The 20,088-nt window shown below is 38.4% G+C and overlaps 1 protein-coding gene across 1 annotated transcript in view; it reads left to right on the forward strand.

Annotated features, from left to right (window-relative positions):
• CPPED1 (calcineurin like phosphoesterase domain containing 1) overlaps positions 1-20,088 on the forward strand; it is a 121,944-nt gene that overhangs the window by 14,690 nt on the left and 87,166 nt on the right. The window contains 1 exon segment of the mRNA XM_020978392.2: positions 19,133-19,351. Coding sequence (XP_020834051.1) covers positions 19,133-19,351 — 219 coding nt within the window.

Here is a 20,088-nt window from a genome sequence, read left to right on the forward strand (position 1 = left end):
GTTAAGAAGCCACAGCATAAGACATGTTAGGAAGTTGATACTTTTTTGAAACACTAACTATTTTTTGGAAGCTTACCTCCCATTTATTGTGTAGGCCCCCTCACCTCCTGGTGGTCCAGCCCCAACTGCCTCTTTTCAATTGGCACACCATCCTTTCCCCCCACAACACCTCTTCACACCAGGAGACCCTAGCTTGAGGTGTGTACTCTGTGTGCTGACACCCATGTCCTTTCTTTGGACCCCTAGACATGTCAGTCTGATTAGGTATTGGAGGCAGTAATGATACTACTATGAATTGAAAATATCCTATAAACCTTCCCTGAATATCTATCATTACCCATAGTGGATAGGGACTTGGAAGGAAGGTATAGGTCTAGATCAGCCTTTTATGCTAAAGATCAATTCTGCACATAGTGATGTGTCTAGAACCAGGTCCCACAGCAGACTTACCACCTGAATGACAGGAGGGGTCTACCAACATTTATGACTTTTCAGGAAGAGCTGCTGGTTATCCATACCTAGTGGCATGTGCTCCAGTGTTCCCTATGAATTCAGTTCAGTTTACTTGTAGAAGTACCTACTATGTACAAGACCCTGTGCTAGGCACTGGTGGTACAAGACAAAAATAGGTCTCTGCTGTAAAAAAAAATATCAGTTTCTTTGGACAATATTGCCTAGATAAGTAAAGAAGTAATTTAGCATGGTGTGAAAGCATTAGCCCCTGGTGAGGAGCTTATAAGAGTGGGGGAAGAGGGTGGGAATCAGGCAAAGCTTTTTGTAGGAGGTGGTACCTGAGCTAAGCCTGGAAAGGAACTAGGGATTCTAAGAGAGAGAGGTAAATAGGAAAAGAATTCCATGCCTGAGGGACAGTCTGTTCAGAAGCACAGACACAGGAGATGGAATGAATGTTCTGTACAAAAATGGCAAGTAGGCGAGTTTGGCTGGAATGTAGAATGCTGGAGGAGGAAGGAGTAATATGAACTAGTCTGGAAAGATAATTTGTAGCCAGGTTGTGAAGGGTGTCAAACACCAGAGAGAGGAGTTTGTACTTTATCCTAGAAATAGGGAGCCACTGAATTTTCTTGAGCAGAGGACTAACAGTCACACTGGTATTTTGGGAATAATAATTTCCAGCTGGGTGGAGGATGGATTGGAGAGAGGAGAAACTGGAAGCAGGGAAATCACTTTGGAGGTAATTACAATCTAAATTAGAAGTGATCCACCACTGCCATGTGAATAAAGAAAAGGCAGTCAATTTGAGAGATGTCACACACATAAAATCAACAGTACTTGGCAATTGATTGGCTGTGGGGAGTGAGGGAGAAGGAATAGTCATGGGTGACTCCAAGATTAGAAATATGAGAATGATGATGGTGCCCTTGAAAGAATTAGAGAGGTTTTTTTGGGGGGGGTAAGGGCGGAGTGGGAGGGTGTTAGAAGGGAAAATGACAACGTTTGGGGCATGTTGAGTTTGACCTGCCAATATTATAAAGCATCTAGGTAGAGATGTCAAGAAGGCAGAATGAAGTGGTGCTCAGTAATCTGTATTCCGCTTCAGATGCTCATGTGGTATATTTGCCAAAGATCAGCCTCAGTAGTCTCTAGCTTCCCCATGTAGTCCATGACTATAAGGACTGTGGTACATAGAGTGAGTGCAGGGAGGGAATGTGGAGTTAAACTAGTTCACCTAGAAGGCCATGTTTTGGGTGGACAAGGGAGCTGAGTTTTTATCACAATTCTGAAGTGCACAATAGAGTCATCATTATGGTAGACATTATGACAGAGATAGTAAGTACTCTGTCTGTGCTTCAGATAGAAGTTATATGTTATATAAAAAGAGTAACCTTTATCTGAATTGTTAATAGTTTAGGTCAGAAATATTAGTTGTGCTGGGGTTTTCAGTCAAAGGTGATCATCAGATCGTAGGACTTTGAGCTAGAAAGGAACTTAACATCTCAACCTGTTCATTTTATACATGAAAAAAAACTCCAGACTTAATGTGGTTATTTGACCTGTCAAGGGTTACACAGCAAACAAAACTGATATTTGAACGTGAATCTTCTGACTCTGTACTTTGTATTTTTTAAAGAGATGGCTGTGAAACTTAAGATTTCTTTCAGGAGTAGGCAGGCAGTAATCCTTGGCCCACCCAGTGGGCCTCTAGTTGGGAGGTCTACGGTGTGTGAGATAAAGTAAGCCATCTTAGGCTTGGTCCAGCCCCACCAATGTGACATCATGTCAGTGAAGAAATATAACATTACTGCCTTCCACAGTTACTAGAGGGAGGAAATGGGGGCACTGTTAAAGGTTACTTTGGACTTAGTGTTCATGACCAAAGGATTTTTTAAACAGGGTTATTTTAGCTTCAACAATCAGAACCTATCATATATAATTATACAGCAGCAAAATTGAAAATTCAAGGGAAATTCATGAATATCTAGACAATATAAAATACCCAAACTAACAAAATAAGAAGTAAAGGTATTAAAGGATCCAGTCGCAGAAAAAGAAATTGAGCAAGCCATAAATTGCCAAAGGAAAAAAATCTCACACAGGACAGATCCATCTACAAGTGAATTTTGCCAAACATTTAAGGAATAATTAATGTTATGCTACAAAAATTATTCTCAGAAAGAGATAGAACATAGTACCACACTTTACAAAACAACTTTGCCTTTTGCATTTTACCTGCATATTTTATAATGCTCCACACTATGGATCGGATATTCTGACATCTTGTCCTATTTTAGATTTATTTTATAGTAACTACATTTGTGCTGTTCTATTACATCAAATTTCCGTTCTAATGTAATTATAAACCTCTTTTTTGCATTGGCATTGTCTCTATCTGAAGTATTCTTCCTTTTGTCCATTTTTTAAGGGCTCTTTTAAAAAATTTTAACAACATTTGGTGATATGGTATGCTATAACACGTCACATCCTCACACAACTATAGGCAATCGTAGATTGATGACTTAGTGACATGTTAAAACCATCATGTAGCTCATATCCGTTGAACTATTTTATAATTCATTCAATCAAATTTTACATTATTTGAACTCACATCAGTTGTGACCTAGCTGTACTTTATATGTAACCTGATTAGGATGGAGTACAGTAGAACTATCACTTCCCTCTTTCTGAACAATCTGCCTTTCCTGAGGCAACCTAAGATCACATTAACTTTTTTATTTAATATAGTGCATTGTTGATTCATTGAATTTTCAGTCCACTAAAGCCCACAGATCTTTTTCATATGAACTGTTATCTTCCCATGTCTCTTCCATTTTGTGGTTGTAAAGCACATTTTTTTTTAACTTGAGTATAAGACTTTACATTTGTGCCTAAAATTTCTTCTTTTGAATTCATCTCAGTGTTCTAGCCTGTCAAGATTTTTTTCTTTTTGATCTTGACATTGTCGTCTATTGTGTTAGGTGGAAGTAGCTAATGCTACTAGGTTTTTGTCACCTACTAATTTGACAAGCATGCCATCTATGTCCTTATATAAGTCGTTGGATAAAAATGTCAAATAGGACAGAGCCAAACATAGATCCCTGAGGTACTTCATTGCAAATCTTGTTCCAAGCTGACATTAAACCATTAATGACTGTCCTTTGGGTTCAGTCATCCAGTGAGTTCTGAATCCATTTAACTATGAAATCGTCTACCCCACATCCCTGTATCTTGTCCATGAGAATAAGATAATAGACTTTATAGCATATTTTGCTTATATATGTGTATGTATGTGTGTGTGTATATATATATATATATATATATATATATATATATATGATATATATGTCTATATATCTGTAGCATTCTACTTATTTACTAAACTGTCAGTCCATATCAAAAAGTAAAATGATGTTAGTATGGCATGGCCTGTTTTTTGTTTTTTAATTGAGCCATGCTAGCTTTTCACGATCGCTCTTTCCTTCTTTGTATGTCCACTAACTGTGCCTTTAATAATGTATTCAGGAATTTTGCAAGGAGTCAAAAAAAGCCTCTCATTTAATCTATGGTTTGTAAATCTCATTTTCTTTCCTTTTTTTTTTTGAAAAGGGGTTCATTAGACTTCCCTGTCCTGTACTAATTCTCTCATTTCCCTTCCATCGTCTTTCAAAAAACTAATGACTAGCTCAACAGTAACATCTGCTAGCTCTTTCAGTGTTTTTAGGTGTAGTTCATCTGGTCCTAGCAACTTGAACCCCTGAAGGACAGATAGGTAGTCTTTTACTTATCTGCCTATTTATATTGGGTTTCAACTTTTGAACCATTTTTGTTCTGTCATTTGCAGACCAAAGATTATGCTTGGTAGAAAGAAAAGAAGAAAAATGAGTTGATTAAATCTACCTTCTGTCTATCATCTGGTACCTTTGTCTCATCCACCTGCAGCAGTGGTCATTGGGGCATATAATCAAAGATCAAGAGCTTAGAGGAGCCTTAGAAACCATGAATATCTTTCTTACAAATTCTAAGATGCAGTTGTCACTTTCTCCTTGATTTCCATCAATTCCATTCCAGCAGCCAGTTTCTTGTTGGTGAAAATCAGATCCAGTATGAAAGTTCTCCTTCTTGGTTCTTCCTTTTGAAGGATTAAATTATCACTGAGGCAAAGTGAAAAACTTAACTGCTCTGTTTTGGACAAAGAGAAATTTTCAGCATGTGTCTACAGATAATGGAAATTCACCAATACTTTTATATAGCTCTGTGCCAGATTTGTGATTTTTTTTTTACCAAACTCCCCATTTATTTCTTCTTTGTATTTTGTAATATGCTTTAATGACAATATCATCTATGTTGATCTTCACCCAGACTCTCTCCACCATGATTCCCCACTCTGGCTATTGGATTTCATATACATACATACACACATATATACATATACAAAGACGTACACATATACATGAAAAGGAAAGAGGAGAGAAAACTGGATATACACACATATATGTGTATATTATATATTGCTACTGTCAATGTTATCTGTCTGCACATAGATATATACATATATATTTGTATGTATATATACATATATATGTTTATGTGCATGTCATTTTTTCCCCTCCTTCCTTTTCAGCTTAAAGTCCTTTTGATTAGATGTGCAAGACTCTAGGGAAGTCCATTCTTACTGACCCTTATTAGGTATATTCATCTCTAGCTAAGAGCATGTCATTCCTACACTCTAAGCCATGTTTTGGATTAATGTAAAGAATAATTTGTTATGGAAATTGTGGCTTTCCCCTCATTTTTAAACTGTATCGTTCTTCCAGTTTTATCTCTCACTGTTCTTGAGATCATTGTTTGACTGGTGCCTTTTTTCATGCCTCACATCTCCCTGTTTAATGAGGCAGCACTGCTCATCATCTTCTGTCTTATTCCTCTGTAAGAACTTGAAAATGAGTTGATGCTTTAAACTGTTGTCCTTGGCTGCCATGTTTCTCTGCTTGGCAAGGAGATCAGGTATTTGCCAGAGTGAGTTCCTAGGCTTGTTATTTATCATACCAGGTACTTTACATTTAGCAAACTTATATAGGAAATGGTAGATGTTCATGTTGATGTATTTTTCTTCATCCAGTTCTCATTTTACAGTGTCAGTAGCTCAGGTTGGTCAGTAGGTCAAGTTGGAACTATTCTATTTGTAAGTCATATATTTTCAACTTTATTCTAATTTGGTGTTATTTTGACCTTTGCTCCATCAGCTTTCAGTCATTTCTTTTTTATTAAAATGTAGTCAGTTTTCAATGTATGATGTTACTTTGTGTTCATTATGTTCAATGCAATTCTTTTCTTGGAGAAAGAATTCAGGATATACAGACATGAGGTTTCAGTATAGTCTTAAGCCATATTTTCCAACATATTTTCTGCTTCCCTCTTCTATGCCCACCTTTGCACTGAAACAACAGAATACTAAAGTATTTGTAGGGTCTTACTAAGTTTTTTGTGGAAATTTATTTTTAATAATTTTAATGTATTTATTATTTATTTCCTCATTCTTTGCAATAGATGTAATTTTCTTCATAATGGTCTCTTTTGTTTATGCCCATCATGAATACTGCAAGGCAAGATGATTAAGCATGGCATGAAATGATGTTTCATTTTACTTTTGGATACATGGTAAAAGTAACCAGCAATTGCTTTATTTGTGTTAGGCTTGGTTGTGGCAGCCCTTTACAAGTCACAGTTACTCAGTGTTTCCCCTTTTGTTATTTATTATACAAATAAAACTAGAGAATAGCAGAATGCAGCTATCATAAAGGGCTACTATAAGGATTGCAATAGGTTGCAAAGATCCATGATTCTCAAAAGAATAGCACAGTTTTTTGCTTTGCCTGTGGAAACTCATGGGCATCTGTGGGTCAGAGAAGAAAAGCTTCTGGTGCCTACCCCTGGGGGCGGAGCCATGATGGTGTAGAAAAAGCAGTGACTTGCATGAGCTCTCCCCCAAACCCCTCCAAATACCTGTGAAAAATGGCTCTAAACAAATTCTAAAGCAGCAGAACCCACAAAAAGACAGAGTGAAACAAATTTCCAGCCCAAGACAACCTGGGTGATTGATTGGAAAGGTATATCCAGCCAGGCTGGGAGAGGAACACAGTTCAGTGTGGGCACGCAGGCCTCAGCAAACCTGGAGCAGTCCTCTGAGGACTGAATCAAGGGAGGCTGTGGCGGTTTCCAGACTTAACCCCATGAACACCAAAGACAATTAGAAGGTCAGTAGGAAAAGTCTGTGTTGGCAGTGAGAAAGAAGCATGGTGGGCGGCCCAGGGGTGGTGGCTGCCTCCGCAGCTTCCAGCCCACAGACTGAGGGGGAATTGAGTGACCAATCAAAGGGGGATTGCAGGGATCTCTTTGTTGGTACAGAATTCTCTTGCTTTGCCCATGCTTGGATCTGGGTCACAGTTCTGGGTGGCGGTCCTGGGGCAAGGAGGAACACTGGTGTGGTGGAGCTTGTAGTGGTGGTGAAGAAGAAATCTTCCTCACAGTTCCAAGACAGAAAAGAGTGCTTGTGGTCACTCATAGATTAGTGCACAGGCCAGGAAAGGAGTAAACACTTCACCCCTGATCATAGCACCTTGGACGAACTGAAAATTTACAGGTCCCTAGAAGTATCTCTGAAAACAGCTGCACAAAACAACCAAAGCTTGAGACACTACATTCTTCACACTGGAAGCAGACCCCTACCTTATAACTCAAGTAATTGGCTGGGATCATGAACAAACAAAGGCGCAAAACAAGTCAGATCATAGAATCTTTCTTTGGTAACAAAGATGATCAAAACATACAACCAGAAGAAGACAACAAAGTCAAAGCTCCTACATCCAAAGCCTCCAAGAAAAATATGAATTGGTCCCTGGCCGTGGAAGAGCTCACAAGGGATTTTGAGAAGCACGGAAGAGAAGTAGAGGAATAACTGAGAGTGATGCAAGAAAATCATGAAAAACAAGTCAACAGCTTGCTAAAGGAGACCCCCCAAAATACTGAAGAAAATAACACCTTAAAAAATAGCCTAACCCAAATGGCAAAAGAGGTCCAAAAAGCCAATGAGAAGAAGAAGGCCTTAAAAAGCAAAATTGGCCAAATAGAAAAGGAAGTCCAAAAACTTACTGAAGAAAATACTTCCTCAAAAGTTAGAATGGAGCAATTGGAAGCTAGTAACTGTATGAGAAATCAAGACACTGTAAAACAAATTCAAAAGAATGAAAAAATTAGAAAACAATGTGATATATCTCATTGGAAAAACAACTGACCTGGAAAATAGATCTAGGAGAGATAATTTAAAAATTATTGGACTGTCTGAAAGCCATGATCAAAAAAAGAGCCTAGACATCATCTTTCAAGAATTTCTCAAGGAAGACTGCCCTGATATTTTAGAACTAGAGGGCGAAATAGAAATGGAAAGAATCCATCGATCACCTCCTGAAAGAGATCCCCAAAGGAAAACTCCTAGGAATATTGTAGCCAAATTTCAGAGTTCCCAGGTCAAGAAGAAAATATTGCAAGCAGCCAGAAAGAAACAATTCAAGTATCGTGGAAACACAATCATTGTAACACAAGATTTAGCAGCTTAAGGGACTGCAGGTCTTAGAATATAATATCTGGAGGGCAAAAGAGATAGGATTACAACCAAGAATCACCTACCCAGCAAAACTGAGCATAATCCTTCAGGGGAAAAAATGGATATTCAATGTAATAGAGGACTTTCAAGCATTCTTGATGAAAAGACCAGAACTGAGTAGAAAATTTGACTTTCAGATACAAGACTCAAGAGAAACACGAAGAGGTAAACAGGAAAGAGAAATCATAAGAGACTTATTAAGGCTGAACTGTTTACGTTCTGCATGGAAAGATGATATTAATAACTCATGAGTCCTTTGTCAGTATTAGAGTAGTTGGAGGGAAAAAACTATGTATGCAGTGGAGGGGAAATGGGGGAAATGAGAGAGAATGATTGAATCTTACTCTCATCTGATTTGGCATAAGGAGAGAATAACATACACACTCAATTGGGTATGGAAATCTATCTTTCCCTACAGAAAAATAGGGGAGGAAGGGGGACAAGAGAGTAGGAGGATGATAGAGGGGAAGGCAGATTGGGGGAGAGGGTAATCAGAAGCAAACACTTCTAAAGAGGGAGAAGGTCAAAAGAGAGAATAGAATAAATGGGAGATGAGATAGGATTAAGGGAAATATACTTAGTTTTTTACAACATGACTATTATGAAAGTGTTTTACGTGACTACCCATGTAGAACTTGTATTGAGTTGCTTGCCTTCTCAATGAGGGTGGGTGGGGAGGGCAGAAAGGAGAAAATTTCGAACCCAAAGTTTTAACAACAAAAGTTAAAAAAAATTGTTTTCACATGCAACTGAGAAATAACATATACAGGCATGGGTTATAGAAATCTATACTGCACTACAGGAAAATTGAAGGAGAAGGGGATAAGAGAAGGGGGTAGAGATAGAAGGAGGGCAGATTAAGAGGAGGGGTATTCAGAATGCATGCCATCTTGGGGTTAGGGGGAGGGACAAGATGGGGAGAAAATTTGGAACTCAAAATCTTGTGGGAGTGAATGTTCAAAACTAAAAATAACTATAATTAAAGAAAAGAGAAGAAAAGCTTCTGGTATGTCCTTTGCAGGTTGGCTATCAGGAACACCAGGTAAAATCACTGAAGAATATGGGCCCCCAGCTGCATTTCCTGGGGCAGCTGGCTGACTTGTTCAGTGACCCTCGCCTGGTTAGCTATAGGAGGTTTGTTGTCAGTTGTTTCAGTGATGTCCGACTCTTTTTGTGACCCCATTTGGGCTTTTCTTGGCAAAGATACTGGAGTGGTTTGCCATTTCCTTCTCTACCACTAGGAGATAAGAGCAGGCAACTGGGAAAGCTGGCAAGAGAGCTAGGAACAAGATATCTCTGAGACAAGTTTCCTCCTTCTCCCATGAGACTTTGAAAGCAAAATGTGGAAAATGCTTACTTAAAAAGTATTCAGGTGTGTGCACAAAACCAGGTGCAGAAAATAAGATGTGGTAGTCTGTGATGCCAATCTTACTAGCTGTGCTCAGTTGCTCAGGAGTTTTGATGTCACATTTCACTTCTGATTTCATTCCATAAATGTACCTGTATGTAGGTTGAGAAATTCTTTCAAGTTATGCAAGTTTGTAATGAGATTAGAATCTCAAGGCTAACAACAGCCAAACAAACAAACAAACAAGCCAAAAACAAAAAACCTATGAATCACTGTTGGGAAAGTAGCCATACCCTTAGACTTGGCTGAACCCAGGGTTAGGCTATGGGAGCCCTCAGTCCTAAGAAGGTTCTTTTTGCCCATATGCAAAAGAACTTAGGATTTGGAATGATTAGGTCCTGCTCCCTCCTGCTTATGCTTACATCTGTGCAGAACAAGAAGCTGATGCAGTCTGGAATCAAAGCCCCTTCTGGTCAGTTATTGCCCTGCCTGAATATTTGTTCTCAGGCTACTTCTGTCTCTTTGTGCCAGGGCAATGCAAGTGATCCTATGTATGGGAGCACATACCCCTGCCTCCTGCCCTTTACATATGCTGACTCATCTAGAATCTTTCACTGAGGGGAAGAATATAACTCAACTAGCTTTTTTCTTTTCTTGCCATATTCAGATGCCAAAATAAAAAAGAGACATAAGTTGACCCAGGCAATTTAATTTGAAGAAGTTGCTTTAAAGTCATTCAAATATTGCACTATTAGGGAAAGATTTTCAAAAAGAGAAAATGCTTCATGAAAAAGAGACCAGAAGTGGTCCAGAGGAAGATGCATGAAACATATGAAGGAGACCTATGCCTGATCATGTGCCCTCTGGTGGCCAGCTGGGAGCTATGCAGCAGATCTCTTAACTGCTGTTCTTGAAGGACCCTGAAAGACCTGTGAAGGAATTCAAGTGACAGTGGGTACAGGCTGGCCAAAAGAAGGTGTAATGAGGTAATCTGAGACCAGAGATTACCCCTGTATCCTTCACCAAATGTTCATGGGAAAATCCCCTACCAATGTGATCTGTGGGTGCAACTGGAAAACACCAGGTGTGAAGAAAAATGCCAGGGGCAAATCTTGTAATTTGTTCATTTCAATTCTGCTTTAGTTAAATATATTTTAATCATTATGAATCCTTAGGGTCAGAGAGTAGAGAAAGAGTTTAGAATCTATATGGGATAGGGGCTGGATCATTGATAAATGATAAATTATTGGAAAGAATTTTCATTAATTTTTGACTTAACTGAACCCAGGCTGAAGTGCTAAAGGGAAGGTTTGCTGCAGGACCTATCCAAGTGCTATATGCACAAAGGCACTTAGAATCTTGGGTGTGCTGCGGCTCAAGTGAGATAGTAGATATAAAGCATTTTGTAATCCTTGGAATGTGAATGCATGTTGTTGTTGTTAACCTATTATCCGAGGTTGTCTGGAGATTACTTCCTTCCTTCAGCCTTAGAGAGCTTTATAGGGGATGTGCTGGTAAATGTTTAACCAGGAGAGGGGGACGGGGTGGAATACACAGATTCTTAAGTTTCATATGCAGTATTAACACTTTTTCAAGTCTAGGCAATCAAAACGATAAATCACGACCATATTTTTAGCCATTATCATTCTGAGGTGTAAATGCTTGCACTCCCATGCGGGTAAGAAACGTCTCCAGCACACTCCTGCTTAGGACTTAGAGTGCTTTGGTCAAGCTTCTGCTAGAAGTCATTTGATTTGTTTCAGAGCTTGGAGTTTCATGTGTATATGTGTGTTCACACATATACATAGATGTATATATGTTTTGTATGTATGTTAATATAAATTATTTCTCAGACAGCCCTGAGTAGTTATTTCAGAAGACCTCTTAATGCCAATATAAAGCAAGTATGCTTATAGATGATAGCACCCCACTTTACATTTTCCTCTCTAAGAAAAGCCTATATAGGTCATACTTCCATTTAGTTGCAATTTCTTTTATCCTTTGGTTTGGTTTTGTTGTTGGAAAGGCCTAGGTTTTAATTGTAGTAGCAGTGTCAATATTGCTATAATTCAATTCCTCCAGTATTATTTTTGACTCATTAGTCAAGGATCTCACATTTTGAGGGTCAACTGTTAACGTTTATCGATTGATGGATAATGCCACCAGGATGTCCCATTGTCATATCAAATTCAGTATGCCTAAAGTGGGAATACTTTTCCCCCTAAACCCACCTCTCTTCCAAACATCCCTTTTTCTGTGGAGGATGCTATCATACTCTTAGTCACTCGGGTTAGTAACCGTGGAGTAATCCTTGACTTTCTCTTCTACCTTATTCCTCATATTCAATCAGTTACATGTCATGTAGGTTCTGCCTCTATGTCTTTCCCTTTCTTTCCACTTAGCCTTATTTTAGACCTTCATCATTTCTCACTTGGACTATTGTAACAACTTTCTAGTTGATCTCCCTGCTTTATTACTTTCTGCTTTTTAATCCTTTCTCCGTATAGCTACCAAATAGTCTTCTAAAGGCAATTTGACCATATCATTTCCCTGCTCAGAAAAATTGGTGGCTCCCTGTTGCCTCCAGAAAAGGGATTCTTATCCCTGTTAGCTGTCTGATGAAGCCGATGGACTTCCTCTCAAAAAAATATTTTTATATACATAAAACAGAATAAGGATTACAGGTGGAACTAGTTGTAATGAAATAGTTATGAAAAATATTTTTTAATGTTCACAGGCTCAGGTTCAGATCTTTTGCTAGAGTCTAGGACATTTCAGCTGTCATTTAAAGCCCTTCAGCCACAATCTTGACCTAAAGGTGCTTTGTGCTTTTTCAGTTCAGTTCAGCAGGCATTTTTTAAGCACCTACTGTATGCAAGGAATCTTGGCCAAACACTGAATAAAATAAAAAATGAAACAGTTCCTGTCTTTGAGGGGACTCCATATCAGGGAACTTCTCTTTAGCTCCTCAGTTTGGGTTCAGAGTTATAAACCTTTAGTAACTTAGAAATGATCAAATGACTCAGCTCCTGTTTCATTGACAGGCAAATCAGAAGACAACAGAATCGAAAAACAAAGTAAAAAACACAATATTGAGGGGATAGTCTACAGAGTCAGATGCTGCTGAGCCTCAAGAAAGAAGACATTTGAGAAAAGGCCACTCAGTTTGCCAACTAGAGATTATTGTTGACCTTGGAAAGAGTTTTTTCAGTAGAGGGGTAGAGACAGAAACAGAATTGCAGGTAGTTGGAAAATGAGTAGGGAGAGAAAAAAATAGAAGTAGGAAGTGTATATTACTTTTCTGGAAGTTCAGAAATTAAGAGGAAGAGAAATATAGAAAGAAACTTGAGATTGTAAGGATTTTCTTCCAGAGTATAGATTCTCCGGACTCATGATTTTAGTAAGGTAATTTTGCAACTAATCAGAACATCAGCTATCTTTGTTTATTTAGTTTTCTTAAAAAAGCTAAAATTCATAAAACCTGTTCATATATTATCATGTCAATATACTAAGTACTTGCCCTTCAAAAAGTTGAACTTTGATGACTTTATTACAAGAGACCTTGAGTTCTCACAGGCTAGGCCAGCAGAGCATAAATGCTTCTAACTATAAAGTCTTAAGAGTATGTTCCCTAAAACAGATTGTCTGCTGTTTGAGGACCAACCTAGCTAAGGAGGGGCTTATCCTTTAACCATGGCAATAGCTGATTAATTGTTCAAATAGGGAACCCAAGATCCTATTTAGGACAGTTGGTCAGGGACAACTATCACCAGGGAATGTTTACTTTTAATCTTCTATTCAGTATAGCCTTCTCCTCCACCTTCTTTTCTTGGCTAGACACTGACCTATGCCTATCCCTACCGAAGCATGAGAGAACTCAGGATTCTCACTCCATTCGGGCCATCAGGCCCACTCTCTACTTCCCAATGATGGGAATGGGGCCAGGCTTCTACAGGCCCACTGCCTTGAAGAGTGGATATGGGTGCTCACCTTTACTTTTTATGAGCTGGGAGTAAACATTTATAATCCTTCAGGTAAGAAAGAGGGCCGGGGCAGCTAGCCGGCACTAGGCCCAGGAGTCAGGAGGACCTGAGTTCAATTCTGGCCTCAGACACATAGCACTAACTAGCTGTGCAACCCTGGGCAAGTCACTTAACCCCAATTGCCTCACAAAAAAAAAAAAGGCCTTCCTTGCTTTGTCCCGTGCTACAGTATCCTAAGGTACTCTAGGCCTACAGCTATGCTAGGGTACTTGGATCTGATCTGTCAATCCACTGTAGACACGCCTGGTGTGTGAGTACCTGGTACACAGAGACTACCTCACTTTTTATGTTTATATCCTCAACATGAAGCACAGAGGTTACCATAAAGTAAGCACTTAAATCTTTTTTAAATTCATTGATTCCTAAACAAAAGAAAACTACAAAATGGTTAGCAGTCCTATGCAACCTACTTCTGATTCTGAAATAAGTTCTTATGACAGAATGGTGGAAAAGGAGCAAACAGAAGGTGGTAGTAAGTAGCCTCACAGTTTTCAGGTTGTCTATTCAATTCAATTCATTAAACATTAAATTCAAGGCATTAGGCTAGCTTATGGGCATACAGGGAGAAAAAGAAAAGAGTCCTTACCCACAGGGAGCTTACTTTGTGCTAAGTACTCAAATCAGTAAAAAGGCAAGGTAATTTGCGTTTAGTACAATGTCCGGCACACAGTAGGTACCTCTCTTCAATCTCCCTGTCTGCTAAGTGCTTCCCTATTGCCTTCAGACATAACCCTCACTTGATCATCTATGTGGATGGATATACTGTCATTCTATATCTCTCCTGCTCTTTGTGGCTAAACCCCTTTGAGAAGGCTGTCTGCAAACTATTTCTCCATTTCCTCTCCTCTCACTCTTTTCTTAACTCTCCACAGTCTGGTTTTCCTCATCATTCAATTGAAATTGTTCCCTCCAAAGTTACCAGTGATCTCTTAATTGCCAATTCCGATAACCTTTTGTCAGACCTCATCTTTCTGGACTTTACTGCAGCCTCTGATACTTTAAGTCACCCTCTTCTTGATGATATTCTCTTCTCTAGGTTTTTGGGATATTACATTCTCCTGGTTCTCTTCCTACCTGTCTGATTATTTTTTCCCAGACTCCTTTGCTAGATCTTCATCCTGGTCACTCCTGTTAACCATAGGTATCCCACACCCATGGGCTCTATCTCGTGCCCTCTTTTCTTTTCCCTCTGTACTGTTTCTTTTGGTGATCCAATTAGCTCCTATGGATTCAGTTATCATCTCTGTACAAATGATTTCTTAAATTTAATTATCCAGCCCTTACCTCTTTGCTGACTTCCATTCTTACATTTCCAAATGCCTATTAGACATCTTAAACTGGATGCTCTGTGCTCTGTAGACATCTTAAAATTCAACATGTCAGAAACTGAACTCATTATCCTTTTCCTCCAAACCCTATCTCTTTCTATACTTCCCTCTTACTATCAAGGGCACCACCACCCTCCCACTCTACAAGGCTAGCAACTTAGGTTTCCTCAACTCTTTCACACCTCACATCCAATTTGTTACTAAGGCCTGTCAATTTTACCTTTGTAACATCTCTCTAATACAGACCCTTTCCTCTGATACTGCTACCACCCTGCTGTAGGCCTGCCCTTATGTCCTCACATGTGGACACTGGTTGATCTCCCTGCCACAAGTCTCTCCTTGCTCCAGTCTGTCCTTCACTCTGCCATCAGAGTGATCTTCCTGAAGTGCAGCTCCTATCATATCACTCAGTAAACTCCATTGACTCCCTGTTACCTCCAAAATATAATATAAAATCCCTGTTTGGCATTCAAAACTTTTCCTAACCTAGCCCATCTCCCCACCTTTCCAATCTTCTTACACCTCACACTCACCCATGTATTCGTCAGTCCAGTTGCATTGGTCTCCTGGCTGTTCTTCACAGAAGAAACATCATCTCCAGACATTTTCATAGTCTGTTCCTTATGCCTGGAATGCCGTCTGTCATTGTCTCTTCCTCCTGATTTCCCTGGTCTCCTTCAAGTCCCAGCTAAAATCTCACTTTCTATAGGAAGCCTTTCTCAATCCCTCTCAATTCTAGTGCCTTCCATCTTTTGTTTAGTTCCTATTTATTATGTATGTAGCTTGTTTGTATATAATTCTTTGCATGTTACCTTCCTCATTAGATTGGGATCCCTTCAAGGGCAGGAACTAACTTTTGCCTTTCTTTGTATCCTCAGTGCTTAGCACAGGACCTGGCAAATAGCAGGTGCTTGATAAATGTTTATTGACTGACTGCCAAACACTGGAAAGATGTCAGCATGAGAGCAGATGTTCATGACTTCTCAGCTATCCCAGGTTAATTGTGAAGAAAGTCATACTTCTCACTTCCATGTTTTAGTGCTACCGCTGTGGCAACTCTAACAGATAGAATTATAACTCTGTTTTCACCTTGACTGTTGATTACACATATCATAGTTTTATGCAGTTGGTTTTTCATATTCACTTGAGATTTGATTGAGGAAATGACAGACAATAAATAAAATTTTATTTCAGTAATATATGTGTGCTTTATGAAAAAGTCATAAGATATATAGAGAACTTTATGAATGTATAAAACTAACTTGAAGAGGAGGGGAAAAGGAAATTTAATACTAAAAGTCCAGGTGGGACTGTTAGCTTACTTAATTTACCTTATTTTGATACTTCAGTGTATCTGTCACCTCATCGCTGTTAATAGTCTTGCCACCAAAAGAGATTGCATCCTACACTTGCATTCTTGTCCTCTGGAATTTTTGTCCATGTCTTTTCATGAATCTTTTGTACAGGACCCATTCAACACAGTAGAGAACTATCTGATTCTCTTAGTATTTTATGAATACTGGAGCAGATTCTCCTAGAAATCTGTGATCACTCGAAGGAATTTGGAATATACGTTTGAGTCACCTGGATGGGTGTCAATCTGCATTATTGGCATGAACTCCTTGAATTGGTGAAATCATAATTGATGAAATTTGAGTATTTTAAGAAAATACTGGTGTGACACTCAGACTGTCCATCAGTGTTTTCCATTATTCTCATTAAATGACTGGTCCATGTCTTTTTCTAGTCATTCATGTCCTTGTCTCTGCCTTTTGTGCTGTTTCTAACTCAATCCATTCCTAGTAATATGCTGTAGCTTACTTAAACCCATGATGATTACATTGTTACACTGCCCATTACTACAGTATCATTTCATTGTCCTTTGGGTGACTGAAATTGTATTTCTTCTGAGATTTTGGTATTAAATTATTTGTAAACATTTGCCAACACTGGGAGAATATTAATATTGATTGACTTTGTTAGCAAGGGGCATTTTAGGACCATTGAAAGCAGTATGTTGTTTCCCAAATGTAATACAGTCTATTTTCCTCCTCATATTTGGTTGTGAAATCTAGCTTACTGTATATGTGTAGCTTGTCCAAGATGTTTACATTGCTGTGTTATTAACTCACTGGGTTTTCTATCCAAGTGCATTTTGTAATTTAATTGTTATGCATCTTTCATCCACTTTTTTTTCTCATGTGGATTGCTAACCTAATCTCTTTTAAATTATATTAACATAGCAACAGCAATTAAAAAGACCAATTTGCAAAGTGCTCTAAAGTTCACAAAGTATTTTAAGTTTTACAGCCCTGTGAAGTAGATCATGCAAGCAGTATTTTCCCTGTTTTGAAGGTGACTTGACCATAGTCACATATGTAACCAGTAAAGGCCTGAGACAGAATTTGAAACCAGGTCTCTTGATTCCAAATTCAGCATTCTCTCTCGTATGTCTACCAACCAGCTGTGGGACCTCATTGAGGAAGCGTTAATAAGGCTTATCAGTTTAAGGCTAGAAGGTACCTTACGTAAGATAGGAACACAAGAAAAAATACATAAGGAAATTTTTATGTTTTGCTATTTAGCCTAGTTGAACCTTAGCTAAATTGTAATTAGGCAGAACTACAGTTTTGAGGATCTTTACTAAATATGAAAAATGGAAAAGCACCACAATCCATCTGCCTTCAGAAACTACAGTCAAAAAAGAAATAGACATGGCAGCATTTTTTTATTTTACGTTTTACTATTTAGCCAGGATTCAACTAGGTTAAATGAAAAAAAACCATTTAAATAGCAAACAACTCCCCTCTTTATTTCCTTTTAAGGCTTTAGTTTCTAAAGGTAGACATTAATGACTCACAAAATTCGGTTCAACAGAATAAGGACGCAGTAATGAAGACTTCCCCTAGAAGTACTATTATCCCCATGTGTGTTCACATTAAATTTACAGTCTTTAAAATGTTAGCATTTTCCATGTTGAGTAATTTCAAGATTTCATTATGGTACTATATATTCAACCAGATATTCAAATTTTCAAGTTCCAAGTTTTATAATTAAAATGCTGGCTGATCCGTAAATAGTGCAAACAGTGACATTATGACAAGAATAAAAATTTTGAAGTATTTAATCTGTCTCAGAGAGCTGATATTCATGGTGTTTTAAAATCTGGCTTTAAAATTTGCTATTGAAAGTTAATATCCTGTATACAGTGTTATGTTAATGCTCTGTACTTCATTTTGATTCTACAGTTCTTAAATAAACAGCTTGGTTTCTTTGCCTATACAAACCAAATTTGAATAAGGAACGAATTCTGTGAAGTAGTCACATGTATTACAGTTTGCACTATTCAAAGTTACAGTTATGTAAGATATGGTCATTGGTTCCAGCCACCTCACAGGATTCCTTCTTTGCATTAATTAGGGCCTGGCTGTGCTCTTCCACATGTTTTTCTCCAGCCTTTGGGTATCACCAACTCTCTTTTATTTTCTTAATGAGATCTTCTTAATGAGGTCATTTCACTGGCATAGGGAGCTCCTGGGAGGAACTTCCTCTAACAGTACAGAACTGTGCCTTCTCTGCAACTTAGTTTTAGAGTTGCCTGGAGCATTGAGAAGTTAAGTGACTTACTTGCCCAGGCTAACCCTTCTGTTTGTCAGAGGCAAGATTTGAATCCAGGTCCTCTTGAGTTTAAGTCAGTTCTCTAGCCACTAGGGCACATGGCTTCTGAGAATTTATATAAATCAAAATGCCCTCACCTAGGGATTCTAGGGTCTGCAAACTTTATTTTTTTAAAAGTTGTGATAAGTACCTTTTAATGTAGTTTCCTTAGTGATCTGTGTGTTTTATTTTGTGCATTTAAAAATATTATTCTGGCAGCTAGGTGGCACAGTGAGATAGAGCACTGGCCCTGGAGTCGGGAGGACCTGAGTTCAAATCCAGCCTCAGACATATAACACTCACTGGCTGTGTGACTGGGCAAGTCACTTAACCTCAGTTGTTTCACACACACACACACACACACACACACACACACACACACACAAAGAATAATAAAAATATTCTGAGAAGGGATCGGTACGCTTCTTCAGACTTCCAAAGGGGTCTAGGGAAAAAAAAGGTTAAGAATGTCTGTTATAGAAAAATGATGTGTTTGCACAATAGCTTATTTTTAATAATTATTTTCTTAATATTTTTTATAAATTTTTAATAATGACCTACTTAATTTAAGAAAATGCTGTGTTTTAACCTGGCTCCTTTCCCTGAAAGATTTTACATTTCTTCCATTTTCCTTTTTAAGAAGAAGAGCTTCAATGGAAATCCCCTTTCTACTTCATCCAAGGAGCAGACCCACAGTTTGGACTGATGAAAGCCTGGGCACTGGGTGACTGTAGTAATTCTGGTGATGAATGGGAAGAGGAGATGAGATTAACTGACCAAGCCGTGCAAGCTATTAACAAGCTCAACCCCAAGCCCAAATTCTTTGTTCTATGCGGTGACCTTATACATGCTATGCCTGGTAAGACTTAAGAAATCAATGGTGATTTTTCTTCTTTAACTAGTAACATGTTAAATATGCAAAAGAGATGGTTGATCAAAAAAGAAATCTTTATTCAGCAAATGTTCTTTGCTCCTCCTTATGATCATTTTAGCATTATGGAACATATGAAAATTTGTATTGGTTTTATATTTAGATTTGGGGGAGATTAATCAGTAATTAGGGAAAGCAGCAGTTTTTATAATTTTTACTAAATATGAATAATTGAAAAGATCACAGTCTACCCTCTTTTTATTTCCAAAAGGAAAAACTTGAATTGCTCTTAGGTGTCAATTTCTATATATGAGATATTTTTTTTATTGGTTTCTGTCTCTCATTTCCCACAGGCTTTCTTTATCTCTATGAGTTTTTTTTAATCTTTTTCTCTGTTCTTATCCTTTTTTTCTTCTCTTTCCTTTTTTCCATTTGCTCTGTTCTCCTTCCACTACCCTATTACAGTATTGTTTAGGAACAAGCCTAGGTAGAAAGGTGGCAGCAAAATGAAGCGGCTATTACCTAGTGAAGGGCCGAAGGACAAGCTGTACCTGGTGCCAGGCCTGCAGAACTTTGTCCTAGGGCACAAACTTTCAGAAGGATCATCTCTGCTCTTCACAGCGAACACCTTCCCCATGCCTCACCTCACTGTCCTTTATTGGTATATGCTGCCTCTTTTGGGTGGCAGCTCAGGATCAGGCCACTCCAGAAACCTTCAGCAAGAA

This window comes from Phascolarctos cinereus, unplaced genomic scaffold, assembly GCF_003287225.1.
Source record: "Phascolarctos cinereus isolate Bilbo 61053 unplaced genomic scaffold, phaCin_HiC Scaffold_4;HRSCAF=312, whole genome shotgun sequence".
In the NCBI taxonomy this organism is placed as follows: domain Eukaryota; kingdom Metazoa; phylum Chordata; class Mammalia; order Diprotodontia; family Phascolarctidae; genus Phascolarctos; species Phascolarctos cinereus.